This window comes from Xenopus laevis, chromosome 4L, assembly GCF_017654675.1.
Source record: "Xenopus laevis strain J_2021 chromosome 4L, Xenopus_laevis_v10.1, whole genome shotgun sequence".
Taxonomy (NCBI): domain Eukaryota; kingdom Metazoa; phylum Chordata; class Amphibia; order Anura; family Pipidae; genus Xenopus; species Xenopus laevis.
In genome coordinates, this window is record NC_054377.1 from 150488559 (window position 1) to 150509323 (window position 20765).

The window sequence follows — 20765 nt, forward strand, 5'->3', positions numbered from 1 at the left end:
CAGCTTCCTTTGCCACATTAGTGTATTATACACAGAACTGGCCCTGTATTTATCTGTGTTCTGGGGTATTATACATGGAATTGGCACTGTATTTATCTGCTGTGTGTTCTGGGGTATTATACATGGAATTGACACTGTATTTATCCTGCTGTGTTTTCTGGGGTATTATACATGGAATTGGCCCTGTATTTATCCTGCTGTGTGTTCTGGGGTATTATACATGGAATTGGCACTGTATTTATCTACTGTGTGTTCTGGGGTATTATACATGGAATTGGCACTGTATTTATCTACTGTGTGTTCTGGGGTATTATACATGGAATTGGCACTGTATTTATCTACTGTGTGTTCTGGGGTATTATACATGGAATTGGCACTGTATTTATCTGCTGTGTGTTCTGGGGTATTATACATGGAATTGGCACTGTATTTATCTACTGTGTGTTCTGGGGTATTATACATGGAATTGGCCCTGTATTTATCTGCTGTGTGTTCTGGGATATTATACATGGAATTGGCCCTGTATTTATCTGCTGTGTGTTCTGGGATATTATACATGGAATTGGCCCTGTATTTATCTGCTGTGTGTTCTGGGGTATTATACATGGAATTGGCCCTGTATTTATCCTGCTGTGTGTTCTGGGGTATTATACATGGAATTGGTACTGTATTTATCTGCTGTGTGTTCTGGGGTATTATACATGGAATTGGCCCTGTATTTATCTGCTGTGTGTTCTGGGGTATTATACATGGAATTGGCCCTGTATTTATCTGCTGTGTGTTCTGGGATATTATACATGGAATTGGCCCTGTATTTATCTGCTGTGTGTTCTGGGGTATTATACATGGAATTGGCCCTGTATTTATCCTGCTGTGTGTTCTGGGGTATTATACATGGAATTGGCACTGTATTTATCTACTGTGTGTTCTGGGGTATTATACATGGAATTGGCCCTGTATTTATCTGCTGTGTGTATTATACATGGAATTGGTACTGTATTTATCTGCTGTGTGTTCTGGGATATTATACATGGAATTGGCACTGTATTTATCTGCTGTGTGTTCTCGGGTATTATACATGGAATTGGCCCTGTATTTATCTGCTGTGTGTTCTGGGGTATTATACATGGAATTGGCCCTGTATTTATCTGCTGTGTGTTCTGGGGTATTATACATGGAATTGGCACTGTATTTATCCTGCTGTGTGTTCTGGGGTATTATACATGGAATTGGCACTGTATTTATCCTGCTGTGTGTTCTGGGGTATTATACATGGAATTGGCACTGTATTTATCCTGCTGTGTGTTCTGGGGTATTATACATGGAATTGACACTGTATTTATCTGCTGTGTGTTCTGGGGTATTATACATGGAATTGGCCCTGTATTTATCTGCTGTGTGTTCTGGGGTATTATACATGGAATTGAGGAATGAATGGATATTGGGAAGTTGTATCAGGAGTCAGAGGCAGCAGTGCAGAGAAAGGGACAGACACAATGACAGTTACACAGAACTATAAACCCAGTGAGAATGAGGAATGAATGGATATTGGGAAGTTGTATCAGGAGTCAGAAGCAGCAGTGCAGAGAAAGGGACAGACACAATGACAGTTACACAGAACTATAAAGCCAGTGAGAATGAGGAATGAATGGATATTGGGAAGTTGTATCAGGAGTCAGAGGCAGCAGTGCAGAGAAAGGGACAGACACAATGACAGTTACACAGAACTATAAACCCAGTGAGAATGAGGAATGAATGGATATTGGGAAGTTGTATCAGGAGTCAGAGGCAGCAGTGCAGAGAAAGGGACAGACACAATGACAGTTACACAGAACTATAAACCCAGTGAGAATGAGGAATGAATGGATATTGGGAAGTTGTATCAGGAGTCAGAAGCAGCAGTGCAGAGAAAGGGACAGACACAATGACAGTTACACAGAACTATAAAGCCAGTGAGAATGAGGAATGAATGGATATTGGGAAGTTGTATCAGGAGTCCGAGGCAGCAGTGCAGAGAAGAGAAAGGGACAGACACAATGACAGTTACACAGAACTATAAACCCAGTGAGAATGAGGAATGAATGGATATTGGGAAGTTGTATCAGGAGTCAGAGGCAGCAGTGCAGAGAAAGGGACAGACACAATGACAGTTACACAGAACTATAAACCCAGTGAGAATGAGGAATGAATGGATATTGGGAAGTTGCTTAGAATAACATTTTCTTTCATTATGCACAATCCAGTTTATAAGTTCCATTACTGATTCATACTTCTCATAAAAGACCCCAAAAAATACCTAAAATCTGAATAACTAGGACTAGGCTTTGTCCACCCTGAAGAAACATACAATTTGCGTAGTGATCTTATGCGCCAACCATCTGTGATATGAAATATAAATAATTACCCCCCGCTCGCCGTGTAATTGCGCCGCCCCAGTTTGGTTATTATGCGGTGCAGCTGGGGGGCTGGCGGTGACTTAAGGTCAGGGATATCTCCCAATTCTTTTATCTCACTATGAATGAAATAAAATAGTTCCAGGCGTTTATATTAATTGGGCAATTTGCACCCAAGAAAGCACAAGCTGCTAATTAGTCGCCATGAAGAGAAGTAATTATTGTTTATTGTGATGGGACTGGATGTGTCTGTAACGAGAATGGGAAAGAAAGGTGCTTGTCAGTGGGAATTTGGGTCGGAGTGTTAAAGAACAGGTGTGGGGGGCTCCACCAGAACTTGATTCAATGATTGTTGCTCTCCAAGTCTGGACTCAGAGGCCCCAAAAGCCCCCCAAGTGCCCAATAAATCCCACTGGCATGGCATGATGAATTGCAATTGGTCTTATTTGAAATGTTTTAAATTATTTACCTTTGTATTACCCTGTAGAAAAAAGTCTGTTTGCTAGAGTCTCAAGTCATAGCAACTGCCCAGCTGCATAGCAATATATAGTTTGTGGTGCCCTCTCCTGCACAGTTTTTCTGGTAGTGGTACTTTGCCTTTAATTTCCTTAAAGGAGAAGGAAAGATTAAAATTAAGTAAGCTTTATCAGAAAGGTCTATATAAATACACCTGTAGATCCTGCTCTGAGTCCTCTGTCAAAAGAAACACCACATTTCTTTCCTTCTATTGTGTACTCATGGGCTTCTGTATCAGACTTCCTGTTTTCAGCTTAAACCTCCAGGGCTAGGGCTTGAGCATGCTCAGTTTGCTCCTCTCTCCCTCCTACCTTCTCTGCTGTAATCTGAGCCCAGAGCTATGAGTGAGCAGGAAGAGACTCAGGCAGGAAGTGGCATCACACCAAGCTAATATGGCAGCTGCTATCCTAAACAAACAAAGAGCTTCTAGAGCTTTTTACTCAGGTATGGTAAAGCATTTTACAGAATAAATATAGCATTCTAGCTTGTACTATTGCGGCTAATCTATTGGCAATAAACTGCCTCTTTCTCCTTTAACCATTTCCAATGTGCTGAGTCTGGCACCACTCAGTATAAAGACATACCTGTAAAGGTTCTAAATGATTGGACAAGCTGCTTCTCCACGCCTGGGACAGGAGGGCATTTCTTATTGTTTCTACTGCTGTTCCTGCTTAAACCCTCTTTTAGGAAATGCCTCTGCTTCTGGTGCTGGTTGAGAAGGAGCATTTGGGCTGCAGTATAGGGACTGGGCAGGAATCCAGAACCTTTAGTCAGGGCTTGGGGCCCTTGTCCCGCCAGTACAGGGATGTGCAGCCTGAGGGCCCTCCAGCTGTTGTTAAATTATAGTCCCTGACAGATTCCTGGTTGGGGGGGGCTGGTACTGTAAATCACAGCTGGAAGCTCACAGATGTCTTACAAGGAGGGTCTGCAGGTGTCTGGGAGTTGTTCTAATGTGAGGCATGTAGACTGTTACTGTCAGGGCCACCATCAGTAATCGTGGGGCCCCATACTAATAAGCTGACAGGGCCAGAGCCCCCCACCGGTCACCTGGGCCCCTGGACACACGTCCACTTACCTGATCCACCATCTCCATTCCCCACATATGCCAAACTCTGCCCCAGTTTCCCATAACAGGAGCCCTGACTTCAGCACCCCTGTACTTTTATGTGCCCTTTCCCCACCCAAAGGGACCAATGTGATTCTTGGGACCAATAGCAAATGTTCTTTTTGCCTCACCTTTAAGCCAACCCAATTCTACAGCATCTCAACCCATTCTCCGTATCTGCAGATGGAGGGGGTGTGAGATTTTACATGAAGAGGATCATGGGAGTTGTAGGCCAGTATCACTTAGAGATCTCCAGGGTGTTAATGTGAGATCTGGGAGTTGTAGTACAATGGAAGTACAGAAAATTGCTCCAGATTAGATGGGAGGAGGGCTGCAAGTCTGAAGCTAATGGTGCCCCTCCACATGGGCAATGTAACCCCCACCTATAATGCTGCCCCATACACATAATGTAGGAAGGACAGTACTATATCATGGCTGAGCAAAGGGCGGGGCTTATAAGATTGTGGGTGTGGTTTGGAGCTGATTTGGGTGTGGCAGGTTGGTAATCAGTACACTTGCATGCCTCCCTTTTTCTGCGGGACAGCTCAGCCCACAGTCCCGGGTTTCTTACTGAAATGTCCCGACTTCTCTTCTCTGTGATCTCCTTCACTGACACCAAAATAAAGATACAAAGTGTCTGAAACTTCATTAAAATAAGAGACTTTTTGGCGGAGAGCCCAGAACAGTCAGCAGCTGCAGTTAGATAAATTTGTAACAATTTAAGATTAGCAAAGATACAATTGTAACTATTTAAAATAAGCAGGTCTCTTAGGAAAACTGAGACTTGCAGTTTAAAGGGCAATTCAGATTCTTTGGCAAAACTGTAATAACACATAAAACCTGACCCTAAAACTCCCAGAAATGAAAACTTTCATAACCTGCCAAATTTTGTGAAGCGGACACTGTAATTAGGGGGTGTGGCCATAAAATGGGCGTGGTCAAAAAATTGCTGCACAACTTTTCGTCCCTCTTCCCATTTTTAGAATGTTGGGAGAATATTGGAAGGAATGTTCTTGGGGCAAATCAAGGTGTGGCCTAAATTGTCCCACGTTTTAATATTGAAAGGATAGGAGGTTAGACATTCATTGGGCTCAAAGGGTGAATTTATTATTAGTGGGGTACCCAGTACACAAATACCCCAGGCTGGTGCCTTTTGATTTTCAAACAGGAATGGCAGCCCCAGGGTAGAGATTCATTGGGGGGGCCAAATTGGCAAGCAGGTTTTTTTTCCAAAAACTGGATTTGACCCAAAGGCTCATGAAATTATATATTAATGACATTACCCAGCACAACCAGAAACCTCATTCTCCTGGTTCTTTTTGAGTTCATTAATAATAATAATAGTCATAATAATAATAATAATAATAATAATAATAATAATAATAATAATAATGATAATGATAGTAATAATAGTAATAATAGTAATAATAATAGTAATAATAGTAATAATAATACTAATAATAATACTACTACTACTAATAGAAATAATACTACTACTACTAATAATAATAGTAATAATAATACTACTACTACTAGTAGTTATAATAATAATAATAGAAATAATAAGCAGAAATGCCCCTAAGGGTTTGGATCGTGTGGAATCAGGAATTCTCTCATGCCCATGATTTACTAAACATCTGCCCCCCCCATGTCCCACATTACTCCGGGAGTCGCTGGTGTTCATTGATTTCCCTGCTATTTATCTCCAGAGCTGGACGTTGGTCAGAAATAATCCGGTTAATTGGGCACCGGCCAATCAGCTGCCTCTTATGGAGAGAGATATTGATGCGGGTGGAGCGGCAGATAATTAACCCACGTGAAGTGCAATGTACTCCCCGTGTCTGTGTGCAACTGACTGCAGGGGTCGTTTTATGTTTATTTCTTTGCCCTTAAATGGGGGGTTCACCTTTAATTAATGTTTTAGTATTTTAGAGTGTGGCTAATTCTAACACCATTTTCAATTGGTCTTCATTATGTCTCTTTTATCATTTTTTAATTATTTGCTTTCTTCTTCTGAATCTTTTCAACTTTCAAATGGGGGTCACTGACCCCGTCTAAAAACAAATGCTCTGTAAGGCTACAAATGTATTGTTATTGTTACTTTTTATTACTCATCTTTCTATTCAGGCCTCTCCTATTCATATTCCAGTCTCTTATTCAAATCAGTGCACGGTAGCTAGGGGAGTTTAGACCATAGCAACCAGACGGCTGAAATAGCAAACTGGAGAGCTGCTGAATAAAAAGCTAAATAAGTCAAAAAACACAAATAATAACAAATGAAAACCAATTGCAAATTGTCGCAGAATATTCCTCTCTACATCATACTAACTAACTAATTTAAAGGTGAACAACTGCTTTAAGAAACAGCAAGTCGGGGTGCAGGAGTCAGCAAGTCGGGGTGCAGGAGTCAGCAAGTCGGGGTGCAGGAGTCAGCAAGTCGGGGTGCAGGAGTCAGCAGTTCAGCTGCATTACTCTCCGGAACCAGCAGGTTGCTCTCTACACAATTGCTGCAAGGTTTCCTGCTGCATCTGGCACACACAGAGCCCACGGTGCACCATTGTTTGGGAGGGAGAGAAGGATCTGCTGCATGTTTATGAAAGTCTATATTTCTGTATTAAATGAAATACCTATCTATTAAAGCTGTGCCATCAAAACTACCGCTGAGCTTTTCTATTAACGTCAGTTTTTATATACAGGCCCCCCCGTGTGCTGTTTATTAACGGACCCACTGACGAGCTTATGTATCCTATACCGTTATACTAACTGTGGTGGTTTCTAAGCAGCTTTAGTACAGTTTTACATTTGCTTGACTCAGTAGGCCAGTGTTTTGTATCTTCATGTTTCCATTATGTTTCTGGCCTACAACTCCTGGCATGCTTTAACCACTGATTAGATTATACAGGGTGCTGGGAGTTAAAGTCTTGGGATATAGGAGTACTTCCCCCAATTAAAATGCTGCATTTCATTTGAGGATGCACCAAATCCAGGATTCGGTTTCGGCTAGGATTTAGCCTTTTTTCAGCAGTATTCGGTGGATCCTTTTGAAATTTTAATTTGCATATGCAAATTAGGGTCGGGGAGGGAAATCCCGTGACTTTTTGTCACAAAACAAGGAAGTAAAAAATGTTTTCCCCTTCCCACCCCTAATTTGCATATGCAAATTCGTATTCGGTTCGGTATTCGGCAGAATCTTTCGCAGAGGATTCGGGGGTTTGGCTGAATACAAAATCATGGATTTGGCGCATCCCTATTTCATTTGGAGATCTGGCCATTAATGACAGTGTTTCAGATTGTAAGCTCTTTTTTTATTGGTGAAGGTGCCCTTTAAACTCAGACTGTGGCCCTTACTTTCCAACATTTCCAACAAAAAAACTCATTCCTGGCCTGTTAGTCATAGAGCAGGTGCCTTCAGGGGAATCCCAGATCTTTTTTATTGGCCATATAATGTAACAGGAGTTCAGAACACTTGGGTCCAACCCTCCAGCTCTGGTTGAACTACAACTCAGAACATGATTACTTCACCATCATGGGGAGTGGGAGCCTGGGCAGAGAGAGGGGGCCCAAGAGGCACCTTTGGGGGGTGGAAGTGGGTCATGTGTAAAATGACCGAAGCCACAAAAAGAGCCGAAGTTGAAGTCCTGAAGCCGCAAAAAGACCCAAAGTCACGAAAGGACCTGAAAGTTGCGTCATGAAGTCACAAGTTCAATTCCACTGACACCAATGTGTTTTTTTTAAATTTTTTAAAGCCCTGGCCACCAATGTATTATTTTAATACTCTATAGGCCCCTGCCACCAATGTTTCTTTAAAAAAAATATTCCCTGGGGCACCAATGTTTTTTTTTAACTTTTTTTAACTTGTAAGAGGGACCCTGGCACCAATGTTTTTTTTTAACCACCAATTTTTTACTTTTTTTAACTTGTGGGGGGGTTATCGTTTTTAGTGCTGATGTCTGTGTGGTCTTTTAAAGGGGTTGTTCACCTTTAAATTAACTGTTAGTATGATATAGAGAGGGATATTCTGAGACAATTTGCAATTGGTTTTCATTTTTTATTATTGGTGGTTTTTGAGTTATTTAGCTTTTTATTCAGCAGCTCTCCAGTTTGCAGTTTCAGCCATATGGTTGCTAGGGTCCAAATTCTGCTAGCAACCATGTATTGATTTGAATAAGAGACTGGAATATGAATAGGAGAGGTCTGAATAGAAAGATCAGTAATAAAAAGTAGCAATAACAATACATTTGTAGCCTTACAGAGCATTTGTTTTTTTAGATGGGGTCAGTGACCCCTATTTGAAAGCTGGAAAGATTCAGAAAACGAAGGCAAATATTGCAAACACTATAAAAAATAAATAATGAAGACTTATTGAAAAGCTGCTTAGAATCAGCCAGTCTATAACAAACTAAAAAGTTAACTGAAAGTTGAACCACCTTTTTAACTGTGGTGTGGGCCGAATCTTCGTTGTTCAGGGCCCCGTGATTTCTAATGGTGGCCCTGGTTGTCCCAGTGCACTCGTCAGGTGCTTGGGGCCCACGTCCTTGAACTTGGGCCCCTGCTTGTGCCCAGCTCACATTTTATGTCTCACTTTGGAGGGAAATAGAACCAAGAGGAAAGTAAAAATGAATCACTAATAATAATTCAGAAAAGTAAGACCAACTGCAAAGCCGCTGCGTCTTCCATTTAAGTTTTCCATTTAAGCTTCATGTTCTGCCCCCTGCTGAGTTCATAAAGGCCTCGCCCGTGGGCACATAATGATCATAATATATGGGTGTCACGTCAAGGAGCAACATCTGGTGGGTGCTTGGGTGCTGGCACGCTAACTATGCAGGGATTCCCGGTACAGACATAAAGGTGCAGTGAGATTGTGCTGCTCTGTGGGGTCGTGGGGCTCTTGTTGGAACAAGCCTCCGGGGTGTGAGCGAGTCTCGACAGCTCCGTGTCAGTCGCATGTTCCCAGCTGCCGGCTCCTCACTCTCACATTACAGACAGTCTCACTGAGCCCTCACTAATAATATCTAATCCGTTGTATTTCTATGGTTTTTTATTTAGATTTGTGCCACTAGATAAGCCTCACTGAGTCATGTGACACAAGTGACTTCACCAGGTGACATCACTAAGCACGATTTATAAGGATATACATTGTAGGTTACACGTGGTTAGTGTATATTGTATAGTGAATAAAGTACCCCCTCTTGTAAAATATAAGAATATTATAAATTACCGAGGAGTTCCATGACCATATAAAAGTACGAGGCCGAAGATCACTTCTAATATCCTCATATTTTGCAACAGGGGGTACTTTTTTTATTATAATACATAGTGAGTCATTGGACAGAAATGACATCATTACACTCCGATTATAACCAATGACATCATTAAGCACCATTTATAAGGATATCATTTAGAGGATATTCATGGCTCTTGTCTATTATATAGTGAATAAAGCACCCCCTATTGTAAATTATAAGGATATTATAAGTCACCGTGGAGTTCTCTGACCATATAAAAGTATGAGGCTGAAGGCCGAGTGTTTTTATACAGGTCATGGAACCCCGAGGTGACTTCTAATATCCTCATATTTTCCAACAAGGGTACTTTATTTATTATAATACACAAGTTTTAGTGAGTCATGTAACAGAAATGACATCAGAACTCACCGTTTATAACTGATGACATCAGAACTCACTGTTTATAACAATATAATTTACAAGATATTCATGGCTTTTGTGTATTATATAGTGAATAAAGTACCCCCTCTTGTAAAATATAAGGATATTATAAGTTACCGAGGAGTTTCAAGACCATATAAAAGTACGAGGTAACTTCTAATATCCTTATATTTTGCAACTGGGGGTACTTTATTATAATACACAAATTTTATTGAGTCATGTGACAGAAATGACATCAGAACTCACCATTTATAACTGATGACATCAGAACTCACCGTTTATAAGGATATAATTTACAGGATATTCATGGCTTTTGTGTATTATATAATACACAAAAGCCATGAATATCTTGTAAATTATATTGTTATAAACGGTGAGTAGTGATGTCATCAGTTATAAACGGTGAGTAGTGATGTCATTTCTGTCACATGACTCACTAAAACTTGTGTATTATAATAAATATAGTACCCCTTCGGCCTCATGTTTTTATATGGTCATGGAACTCCTCTGCAGTCTGCTACCTCTATAGTTAATGCCCTGTTTGTCTGCTATGTTGTTACTAAAGTCGGAACCAACAGTGCACTGAATGTCAAAGGACGGGCAGATATCGCTGTCAGTAAATGTTATATTGAGAAATAACTTTAAAACCCCTATAAGTGCAATTTGTATATCGCAGCTACAATGTTTCTGTAGTCACAACCACATGTCAGTAACCGGATATTTTTGTGTCTGTTGCAGCGGAAAAGAAAGCAGAGTTGCAATGAGCAAGATGAAGTTCTCAGCGTGTGCAGCCTGGACGCCAGTGACGTGAGTCATTATTTCTATAATATTCCTCTGTCTGTACTTATTGCATGCAGTGACTATGTATGTATATATATATATATGTGTGTGTGTGTAACTGGAGTATATTGCTCAAGCCTGGCAGGTAAATAAAGTCATTTTAGTATCTTATACTTGTACAAAGAGGAGCTGTAACTAACAATGTCATGAATACACAGGCAAGTACAAAGCCTGCAGTATCCTGCTCGGTGGACTCTGTATGTACCTAATTATATTAGTCACCAGCCAATGGGAGGAGGACTAAGGGTTTTGTGTGACTTATACTTGTATATATGTGATGCGGGGACTGCAGTATAACCCTCACTACAAAATCCTGTAGCACTTGCATCTCGGGTCAAAGTGGATTTACCCCTCCTGTGTTTGTACTGGTGGTCCTTAGACTTGGGTCATCAACGTCGGACTGGGGGGTCTGTGTCCCACAACTACAGGGGTGCCACACAACACCTGGGCCCCACCCCCCAGATGCACCCCCACTTCTTCCCCCCAGATGCACCCCCACTTCTTCCCCCCAGATGCACCCCCACTTCTTCCCCCCCAGATGCAACCCCACTTCTTCCCTCCAGATGCAACCCTACTTCTTCCCCCCAGATGCACCCCCACTTCTTCCCCCAGATGCAACCCCACTTCTTCCCCCAGATGCAACCCCACTTCTTCCCACCAGATGCACCCCCACTTATTCCCCCACTAGATGCACCCCCACTTCTTCCCCCCAGATGCAACCCTACTTCTTCCCCCAGATGCACCCCCACTTCTTCCCCCAGATGCAACCCCACTTCTTCCCCCCAGATGCAACCCCACTTCTTCCCCCCAGATGCAACCCCACTTCTTCCCCCCAGATGCACCCCCACTTCTTCCCCCACCAGATGCACCTCCACTTCTTCCCCCCAGATGCAACCCCACTTCTTCCCCCCAGATGCAACCCCACTTCTTCCCCCCAGATGCAACCCCACTTCTTCCCCCCAGATGCACCCCCACTTCTTCCCCCCAGATGCACCCCCACTTCTTCCCCCCAGATGCACCCCCACTTCTTCCCCCACCAGATGCACCCCCAATTCTTCCCCCACCAGATGCACCCCCACTTCTTTCCCCCAGATGCACCCCCACTTCTTCCCCCGATATGCACCCCCACTTCTTCCCCCCCAGATGCACCCCCACTTCTTCCCCCCAGATGCACCCCCACTTCTTTCCCCCAGATGCATCCCCCACTTCTTCCCCCAATATGCACCCCCACTTCTTCCCGCCAGATGCACCCCCAGTTCTTCCCCCGCAGATGCACCCCCACTTCCCCCCCAGACTTCTTTTGAGAAATGGATTTCAGTGCAGAATTCTGCTGGAGCAACACTATTAACTGATGTGTCTTGAAAAAAACATGGTTGTGGATATCTTTTCCCATGACAGTGTCCCTTTAAGGACAGGGAGTTTTCCTGTTTATGGAACAGAACGGCCCCTTGGGAAAAGGGAGAAATTCCAGGTGAAACGTCGGATATTTGTGTTTGGATCAGTGACGCAGAGTTTATTCCGCACGTATCACTTGATAAACATCCCAATAATGTGTTTATGTGCCGATCCTACAGGGAGTAAGATCTCTAGTGAAACATCACTGACCCTCAGGAGTCAAGGGAAAGTAAAGCCTCACTTGTCACTGTCTCTGTGGGCAGACGTGTGGGTGAGATAAATATGGTCGGCCGGACTCTTAAAGGGTCATGGGACCTGAGTAATTCAATTCCCCCAGTCCTTCTATTTAAAATGACATCAATAGACTCATAGCTTTGAACTTCTTGCCCTGAGGGTGGGAGCACTTTGCCTCATGTGGAAGTGGAAGACAGTTTGCAGCTCACATGAAGGGGCCCTGTACTTTCTAATTGACTTATATATTATACATTAACTGTTTCTAGATCCAATATTACGCCTCTCCAATGTTAGATTTATCATTTCTGTACTTTCCTCTTGTCTCTGTCTCTATATATTAGGTACCTATCTAGTGTTACCAATCCCTATTTCTGTAGGGAAATGAGAGAGAGCAGACAGTAACCCTTCCAACACTTTCCTCTTGTCTCTATATATTAGGTACCTATCTAGTGTTACCAGTCCCTATTTCTGTAGGGAAATGAGAGAGAGCAGACAGTAACCCTTCCAACACTTTCCTCTTGTCTCTATATATTAGGTACCTATCTAGTGTTACCAATCCCTATTTCTGTAGGGAAATGAGAGAGAGCAGACAGTAACCCTTCCAACACTTTCCTCTTGTCTCTATATATTAGGTACCTATCTAGTGTTACCAGTCCCTATTTCTGTAGGGAAATGAGAGAGAGCAGACAGTAACCCTTCCAACACTTTCCTCTTGTCTCTATATATTAGGTACCTATCTAGTGTTACCAATCCCTATTTCTGTAGGGAAATGAGAGAGAGCAGACAGTAACCCTTCCAACACTTTCCTCTTGTCTCTATATATTAGGTACCTATCTAGTGCTACCAATCCATATTTCTGTAGGGAAATGAGAGAGAGCAGACAGTAACCCTTCCAACACTTTCCTCTTGTCTCTATATATTAGGTACCTATCTAGTGTTACCAATCCCTATTTCTGTAGGGAAATGAGAGAGAGCAGACAGTAACCCTTCCAACACTTTCCTCTTGTCTCTGTCCTTTGGGCAAATAGAGACCCTGGGGGCCCAAACCTAAACCAGCTCTAAACAATTCTTCATTCTCAGCTTGGGGCCCCTGGCACAGGAACCTGACTTACAGGCAGAATTGCCCCAGGGGGATTTAGTGTAGCAACGATTTTCCGCTTTCTGGGGGATTTGAAGTCATTTAAGACAGAAATGTAAGTGACACCCGTGGGAGGCAGTTTCCCCATTCCGCACTTTCCTGTTTATCTGTAGCCCGAGTAGAAGAGGATTTCTTATTGATAAATTAGGCCTGTCTGGGGTCAGGACCCTGTTGTACCCACCAGCACTGGATTATAAACCTTCACTGCTTTTAGAGTTATTTGTAAATGTCCATAGGCATTGTCTGGTTTTGACTCCTGAAACAATGTAGCAGAAGTAATTTCTTCTCCAGGTTATTTAATCAGCGCTGCTGCTGCAGGAGTCAGAACCAGCAGTGCAGACACTATAAACAGCCAGATAATTAGAAATATATTATGGAACAGTTTCTCACAGCAGCTCGGCTTTACCTGGGGAACAAAGAGGCACAAAGCAGACAAAGAAACTGTCAGTCCATAAACATGAAAACAGTCGTCTATAAACTGCCCCCAGACCAGAGGTTTGGAGGTTTAACCCTTTGTGTGTGTGCGTTCCCAGGCTAAAGGGGCAGGTGTCCTGCACATAAAAGGTTTATAGCCCTGGCATTTAACTTGGTCTTTTATCCATGGATCCCTGGTGGGCTCAGAGCCGTGTGTCAGATCAGCCCATTAACTACAAGGGAGCTCAGCGGGGAGTCGTTAAGTTAAAGGGAGATCAGTGCAATCTTGTGTGAGTAGCAGGGCACCCCCCCCCAGTAGATTGTGAAGATACTGGGGGTCATTTATAAAGTTCACGCAGCGCATATTTTTTCGCACATGGTTGTATTGCCCATGTTTTTTCCTGAACGCTAAAAAATTGCACTGCTGTGCCCATCTTTCCATTTTTTGCGAATTCGCATAGTGAATACATTTTCGCAAATGGTGCGCTGAGTTTGGGCGAGCGCACCCAATGTGCGAGGTTGTTGTGCACGGAAATAGCGTTGACAGTAACTTAAATTCACATTTTGTGAAACTTTTATGCAAATATTTTCTCAGCCACCACAGTTGTGGCGTGATTCAGACGCAAAGTTTGTGCATAAATATTCACAATTTGCGAATTTTTGACATATTTAAAAAGCTCTTATATAAATTCGCATTGTGAAAAAAAAAATCGTAATTCTGTTTGCACCACACTTATTCAGCTTTATAAATATAACCATGCGCAGGGCAAATATATTCACTTTATGAACCAATCTGCCTTGCGCAAAGTTTATAAATGAGCCCCACTATATTACCTGTTAATATTCAGCACATCTTGCCATTGCATTAATAGGGGTGAAGTGAAGGGAGGTGTCATATATTTACCAACACACCCAAACTAACACTAAGTACATCAGTACCTGTGTGATGTGAGTGGCAATTAGATGTACGTAATTCTGCAAAAGAAACAAAAGTAGCGACCAAGGGGTCCTACCTGTACAGGGGCCTCGAGATTTCTCATTGTGATCTGACCTACAACTGCCAATGCACATGTTCAGTCCTGAGGCCAAAGTAGCACAACATACATCATGTAAGCAGCAGAATTACAATATATGTATATTGCATGTGGTGTACCCCCTACTGTAAATGATAAGGATATTAGACGTCACTGAGGGGTTGTTCTGTGACCATATAAAGGCACAAGGCTGCAGGCTGAGTTATACAGGGAACTCTGAGTATCACTCATGTATTATAAGGGATAATGTACCCCCTACTGTAAATGATAAGGATATTAGAAGTCACTGAGGGGTTGTTCTGTGACCATATAAAGGCACAAGGCTGCAGGCTGAGTTATACAGGGAACTCTGAGTATCACTCATGTATTATAAGGGATAATGTACCCCCTACTGTAAATGATAAGGATATTAGAAGTCACTGAGGGGTTGTTCTGTGACCATATAAAGGCACAAGGCTGCAGGCTGAGTTATACAGGGAACTCTGAGTATCACTCATGTATTATAAGGGATAATGTACCCCCTACTGTAAATGATAAGGATATTAGAAGTCACTGAGGGGTTGTTCTGTGACCATATAAAGGCACAAGGCTGCAGGCTGAGTTATACAGGGAACTCTGAGTATCACTCATGTATTATAAGGGATAATGTACCCCCTACTGTAAATGATAAGGATATTAGAAGTCACTGAGGGGTTGTTCTGTGACCATATAAAGACACAAGGCTGCAGGCTGAGTTATACAGGGAACTCTGAGTATCACTTATGTATTATAAGGGATAATGTACCCCCTACTGTAAATGATAAGGATATTAGACGTCACTGAGGGGTTGTTATGTGACCATATAAAGGCACAAGGCTGCAGGCTGAGTTATACAGGGAACTCTGAGTATCACTCATGTATTATAAGGGATAATGTACCCCCTACTGTAAATGATAAGGATATTAGAAGTCACTGAGGGGTTGTTCTGTGACCATATAAAGGCACAAGGCTGCAGGCTGAGTTATACAGGGAACTCTGAGTATCACTCATGTATTATAAGGGATAATGTACCCCCTACTGTAAATGATAAGGATATTAGACGTCACTGAGAGGTTGTTCTGGACCGACCATATAAAGGCACAAGGCTGCAGGCTGAGTTATACAGGGAACTCTGCGTATCACTCATGTATTATAAGGGATAATGTACCCCCTACTGTAAATGATAAGGATATTAGAAGTCACTGAGGGGTTGGTCTGTGACCATATAAAGGCACAAGGCTGCAGGCTGAGTTATACAGGGAACTCTGAGTATAACTCATGTATTATAAGGGATAATGTACCCCCTACTGTAAATGATAAGTATGTACTAGCTATGTGTAATCTCTATATTGTGGCACAGGGAGTCTCTCCCACAAAACTGAACCAGGCTGGGTTAATAATAGTTAATGTGTGTTACAGAATAATGCAGCAGGAATGCAGCTGGGCTGAGCAATACAATGGTGCTGGTACCTTGGTGGAGGTAGAACTGGTACAGGTGAGCTCCAGCACTGGAGGGAAGGTAGGGTGGAGCAGGACAGAAGAAGAAGGGTAGGCTGCAGAGAGAGAAATGAAACTGACAGTGCAAGCTGACAGATAAGAAGAAGCAGGTTTGATTGGTGGGAAAATAACCATGGCATTTAGGTGTAGGCTATTATATTACAGAGGTTACTGGTGTCTGTAGGTGATTAATTATCTGAACCACTAAAAATGTGTTGGGTAGGTAATTGTTCAGGCTATCAAGGGTCATAAGAGTGACCTACCCCCTGGGGTAAAATACCCTGTAATGGACCATTTTGTTAATAAGATTATATGACAACATCTGGATCCTGTGGAATGTCCACAATGTTATTGGGTTACTGACTCCATCCTCACTATACACATAAATCCCACAGTCTGCTCCATCCCCACTGTTACTATAGGCACCATCTCTCCCTACTATACCTGCTATCCCACAGTCACACTCCCTTCCCAGAGACTATTATCCACTGTTACTATAGGCACCATCTCTCCCTACTATACCTGCTATCCCACAGTCACACTCCCTTCCCAGAGACTATTATCCACTGTTACTATAGACACCATCTCTCCCTACTATACCTGCTATCCCACAGTCACACTCCCTTCCCAGAGACTATTATCCACTGTTACTATAGACACCATCTCTCCCTACTATACCTGCTATCCCACAGTCACACTCCCTTCCCAGAGATTATTATCCACTGTTACTATAGGCACCATCTCTCCCTACTATACCTGCTATCCCACAGTCACACTCCCTTCCCAGAGACTATTATCCACTGTTACTATAGACACCATCTCTCCCTACTATACCTGCTATCCACAGTCACACTCCCTTCCCAGAGACTATTATCCACTGTTACTATAGGCACCATCTCTCCCTACTATACCTGCTATCCCACAGTCACACTCCCTTCCCAGATACTATTATCCCACTGTTACTATAGGCACCATCTCTCCCTACTATACCTGCTATCCCACAGTCACACTCCCTTCCCAGAGATTATTATCCACTGTTACTATAGGCACCATCTCTCCCTACTATACCTGCTATCCCACAGTCACACTCCCTTCCCAGAGACTATTATCCACTGTTACTATAGGCACCATCTCTCCCTACTATACCTGCTATCCCACAGTCACACTCCCTTCCCAGATACTATTATCCCACTGTTACTATAGGCACCATCTCTCCCTACTATACCTGCTATCCCACAGTCACACTCCCTTCCCAGAGATTATTATCCACTGTTACTATAGGCACCATCTCTCCCTACTATACCTGCTATCCCACAGTCACACTCCCTTCCCAGAGACTATTATCCACTGTTACTATAGGCACCATCTCTCCCTACTATACCTGCTATCCCACAGTCACACTCCCTTCCCAGATACAATTATCCCACTGTTACTATAGGCACCATCTCTCCCTACTATACCTGCTATCCCACAGTCACACTCCCTTCCCAGAGACTATTATCCACTGTTACTATAGACACCATCTCTCCCTACTATACCTGCTATCCCACAGTCACACTCCCTTCCCAGATACAATTATCCCACTGTTACTATAGACACATCTCTCCCTACTATACCTGCTATCCCACAGTCACACTCCCTTCCCAGAGACTATTATCCACTGTTACTATAGGCACAATCTCTCCCTACTATACCTGCTATCCCACAGTCACACTCCCTTCCCAGAGACTATAATCCACTGTTACTATAGGCACCATCTCTCCCTACTATACCTGCTATCCCACAGTCACAATCCCTAACAGATTAAAAGTTTTTTGCATATATTGGTTACAATTCAAAGCAAATTAATTCAGGGGATTATCCAGGTCCTGAGGCAGCCTTTCCAATGACCCCCGCGCCTTCGAAGCTTCTCGCAAGTCTAGGGGGGCCGCATTGATAAAGCAGAGGGTGAGATTGCTCTTTCTGCACTAGAAGAGTGAAATTCTGATTTGAAAACCATCATTTTTGCTCTTAAAATGACTGTGATTTGTAATTTGCCTTCCCTGGTATCTGGGGGTGCTGATGCCCGAGGCTGTCTCATGGTAAAATGCAACTGGATCAACTTTCCAGCCAACTGGCAGTTTTGTATGGAACAAGGGAGTATTTATAACGAGACCTGTAGGAAGAGAAAAGCTGCGCGACTGTTTGCTCTGTATCAGCTTCCCCTGGGCTATGTGATTGCACCGCTGCTGTTTGCTCTGCGCTTCATTCTCAGTCAGTGGAGCATGTGGAGATGAGATGTGACTGGTTCTGGGAGAAATATTATAAGAGCAGGTTGTAATGTGAATGATTTTGGCTTGGGCTGATGGATTTTTTTGACATTAATCTGACGGCATTCTGTAATTAGCAGATGAAACGGCAAAATAATGACAAATATCACTTATCTGCTTGGGTTTCACCTCTTTTTTTATCACTTATTGATAACGAGCCAATTTATTTTGGAAGGTTGTTGAAGTTTCTGGCACAGTTTCACCAGCTAAGGTTAATTTCTGGTTGGCACTTATTACTGGTTTGGGGTTTGTTGGCTGGTAGTGATAACTGGTTGGAGAAGTTCTAGCTGGCAGTAATTATTGGGTGGGTGCTGGTCGATATTGATTACTGGTTGGCGGATTATTGGTAGACAGTGATTACTGGTCTGGGGATTGTTCGTTGGCAGTGATTACTGGTCTGGGGATTGTTGGTTGGTATTGATTACTGGTTCGCGGATTGTTGGTTGGCAGTGATAACTGATCTGGGGATTGTTGGTTGGCAGTGATTACTGGTTGGGGGATTGTTAGTTGGTAGTGATTACTGGTTGGCGAATTATTGGTTGACAGTGATTACTGGTCTGGGGATTGTTGGTTGGTATTGATTACTGGTTGGGGGATAATTGGTTGGTATTGATTACTGGTTGGGGGATTGTGGGTTGGCAGTGATTACTGTTCTGGTGATTGTTGGTTGGCAGTGATTACTGGTCTGGGGATTGTTGGTTGGCAGTGATTACTGGTTGGGGGATTGTTAGTTGGTAGTGATTACTGGTTGGCGAATTATTGGTTGACAGTGATTACTGGTCTGGGGATTGTTGGTTGGTATTGATTACTGGTTGGGGGATTGTGGGTTGGCAGTGATTACTGGTTGGAGAAGTTCTAGCTGGCAGTGGGTAAAATGGGCAAAACTACTGGAGCTAATGTACGAACACGGATGCTAATGTAGTGCAATTACCCCTAGCAACCAATTATTAATTAGCATTCATCAGTCTTTAAGTTAGAAAATTAAAAGCAATGATTTGATTGTTTTCTATAGGCAACTGCGTAGTGAATGAACCCGTAAAATGAACAAAAATCACAAAAATCCTGGGCAGATCCATTACTATTCTAGTTAGATTGCGTGAGGGGTCAGTGTAAATAATGGGGGGCAGGGGAATCCTTAATCTTGTGATTTATTTGGCACAGAACTTTGGAGGAAAAAAATAAAAATCCACAACAAAACCAGGAAAAGTATTTATAGCAGCTGTACATAGCAGATACATTGTATGTATTTATATCCCTGCATTCCGGAGGGGAGGAAAACAGCGTATGGAACTGAACAAAATAAATGTATGAGACGGCACATTCCTACCTGGGACTCCCCAACATCTGTTCTACTGAGAATCACTGTAGAGTCATGTCCCCCTCAACTGGCTGCCACTGTAGCATCAGCTTCTATGATGGAGATGACCTCACTTTATGCTAATTTTGTAATTATTTCCCCCAGCCCCTAAGCTTAGCTCCTCCCCAGCAGCCCAGAGCCCACTGAGCATGTGCAGTGCCACTGACACACAAGAGATGCCTAACAAGATCAGGAGATGGGGAGCTGCTGGGGGAAGCTGGACCATTACTGTTATAGGGCTGCTGAGCCTCTTGGCTAGTCATTATATAAATATACTGTATTTCTAGACATTTCATTTTTAATGTTCTTAAGTTCCCCTTTACATTTACACATTGCTGTGCTATCACCATAATTCTGTTGCTAAGGAGTCAGTGTGGCCGTTCCCTCTGTCCAGTGTCCTGTTCTGCTTTAGTGACTTTCCCTTTATCTCCTGCTGCCTGTAATGGGCTCTGTGACTACTGACCCGTGAGATGGCTATGCCCCGCCTTGCTCCGGCCCCTGGTGGAATATTCCCCGCTGGCTCACGTTCAAGGCCCGGAGCTGTGACAGCAATCACACTTGTCTAATAGGAATATTGATGTTGTTCCAGTGCAAGGACATTGCCATGAAATACCTCACTAATCACTCAACTTATTAGAACTTAAAGGAACAGTTCAGTGTAAAAATAAAACTGGGTAAATAGATAGACTGTGCAAAATAAAAAATGTTTCTAATATAGTTAGTTACCAAAAAATGTGATGTATAAAGGCTGGAGTGAGTGGATGTGTAACATAATAGCCAGAACACTACTTCCTGCTTTTCAGCTCTCATGCTTTCCACTGATTGGTTACCAGGCAGTAACCAATCAGA

The 20765-nt window shown here is 42.8% G+C and overlaps 1 protein-coding gene across 2 annotated transcripts in view; it reads left to right on the top strand.

The window, feature by feature from the left end:
• arhgef3.2.L (Rho guanine nucleotide exchange factor 3 L homeolog) overlaps nucleotides 1–20765 on the top strand; it is a 175666-nt gene that overhangs the window by 67654 nt on the left and 87247 nt on the right. For both annotated transcript variants that reach the window (XM_018240358.2, XM_041589445.1), the window contains one exon: nucleotides 10419–10487. In XM_018240358.2, the coding sequence (XP_018095847.1) occupies nucleotides 10419–10487 (69 nt within the window). The remainder of the gene's footprint in view (nucleotides 1–10418; nucleotides 10488–20765) is intronic.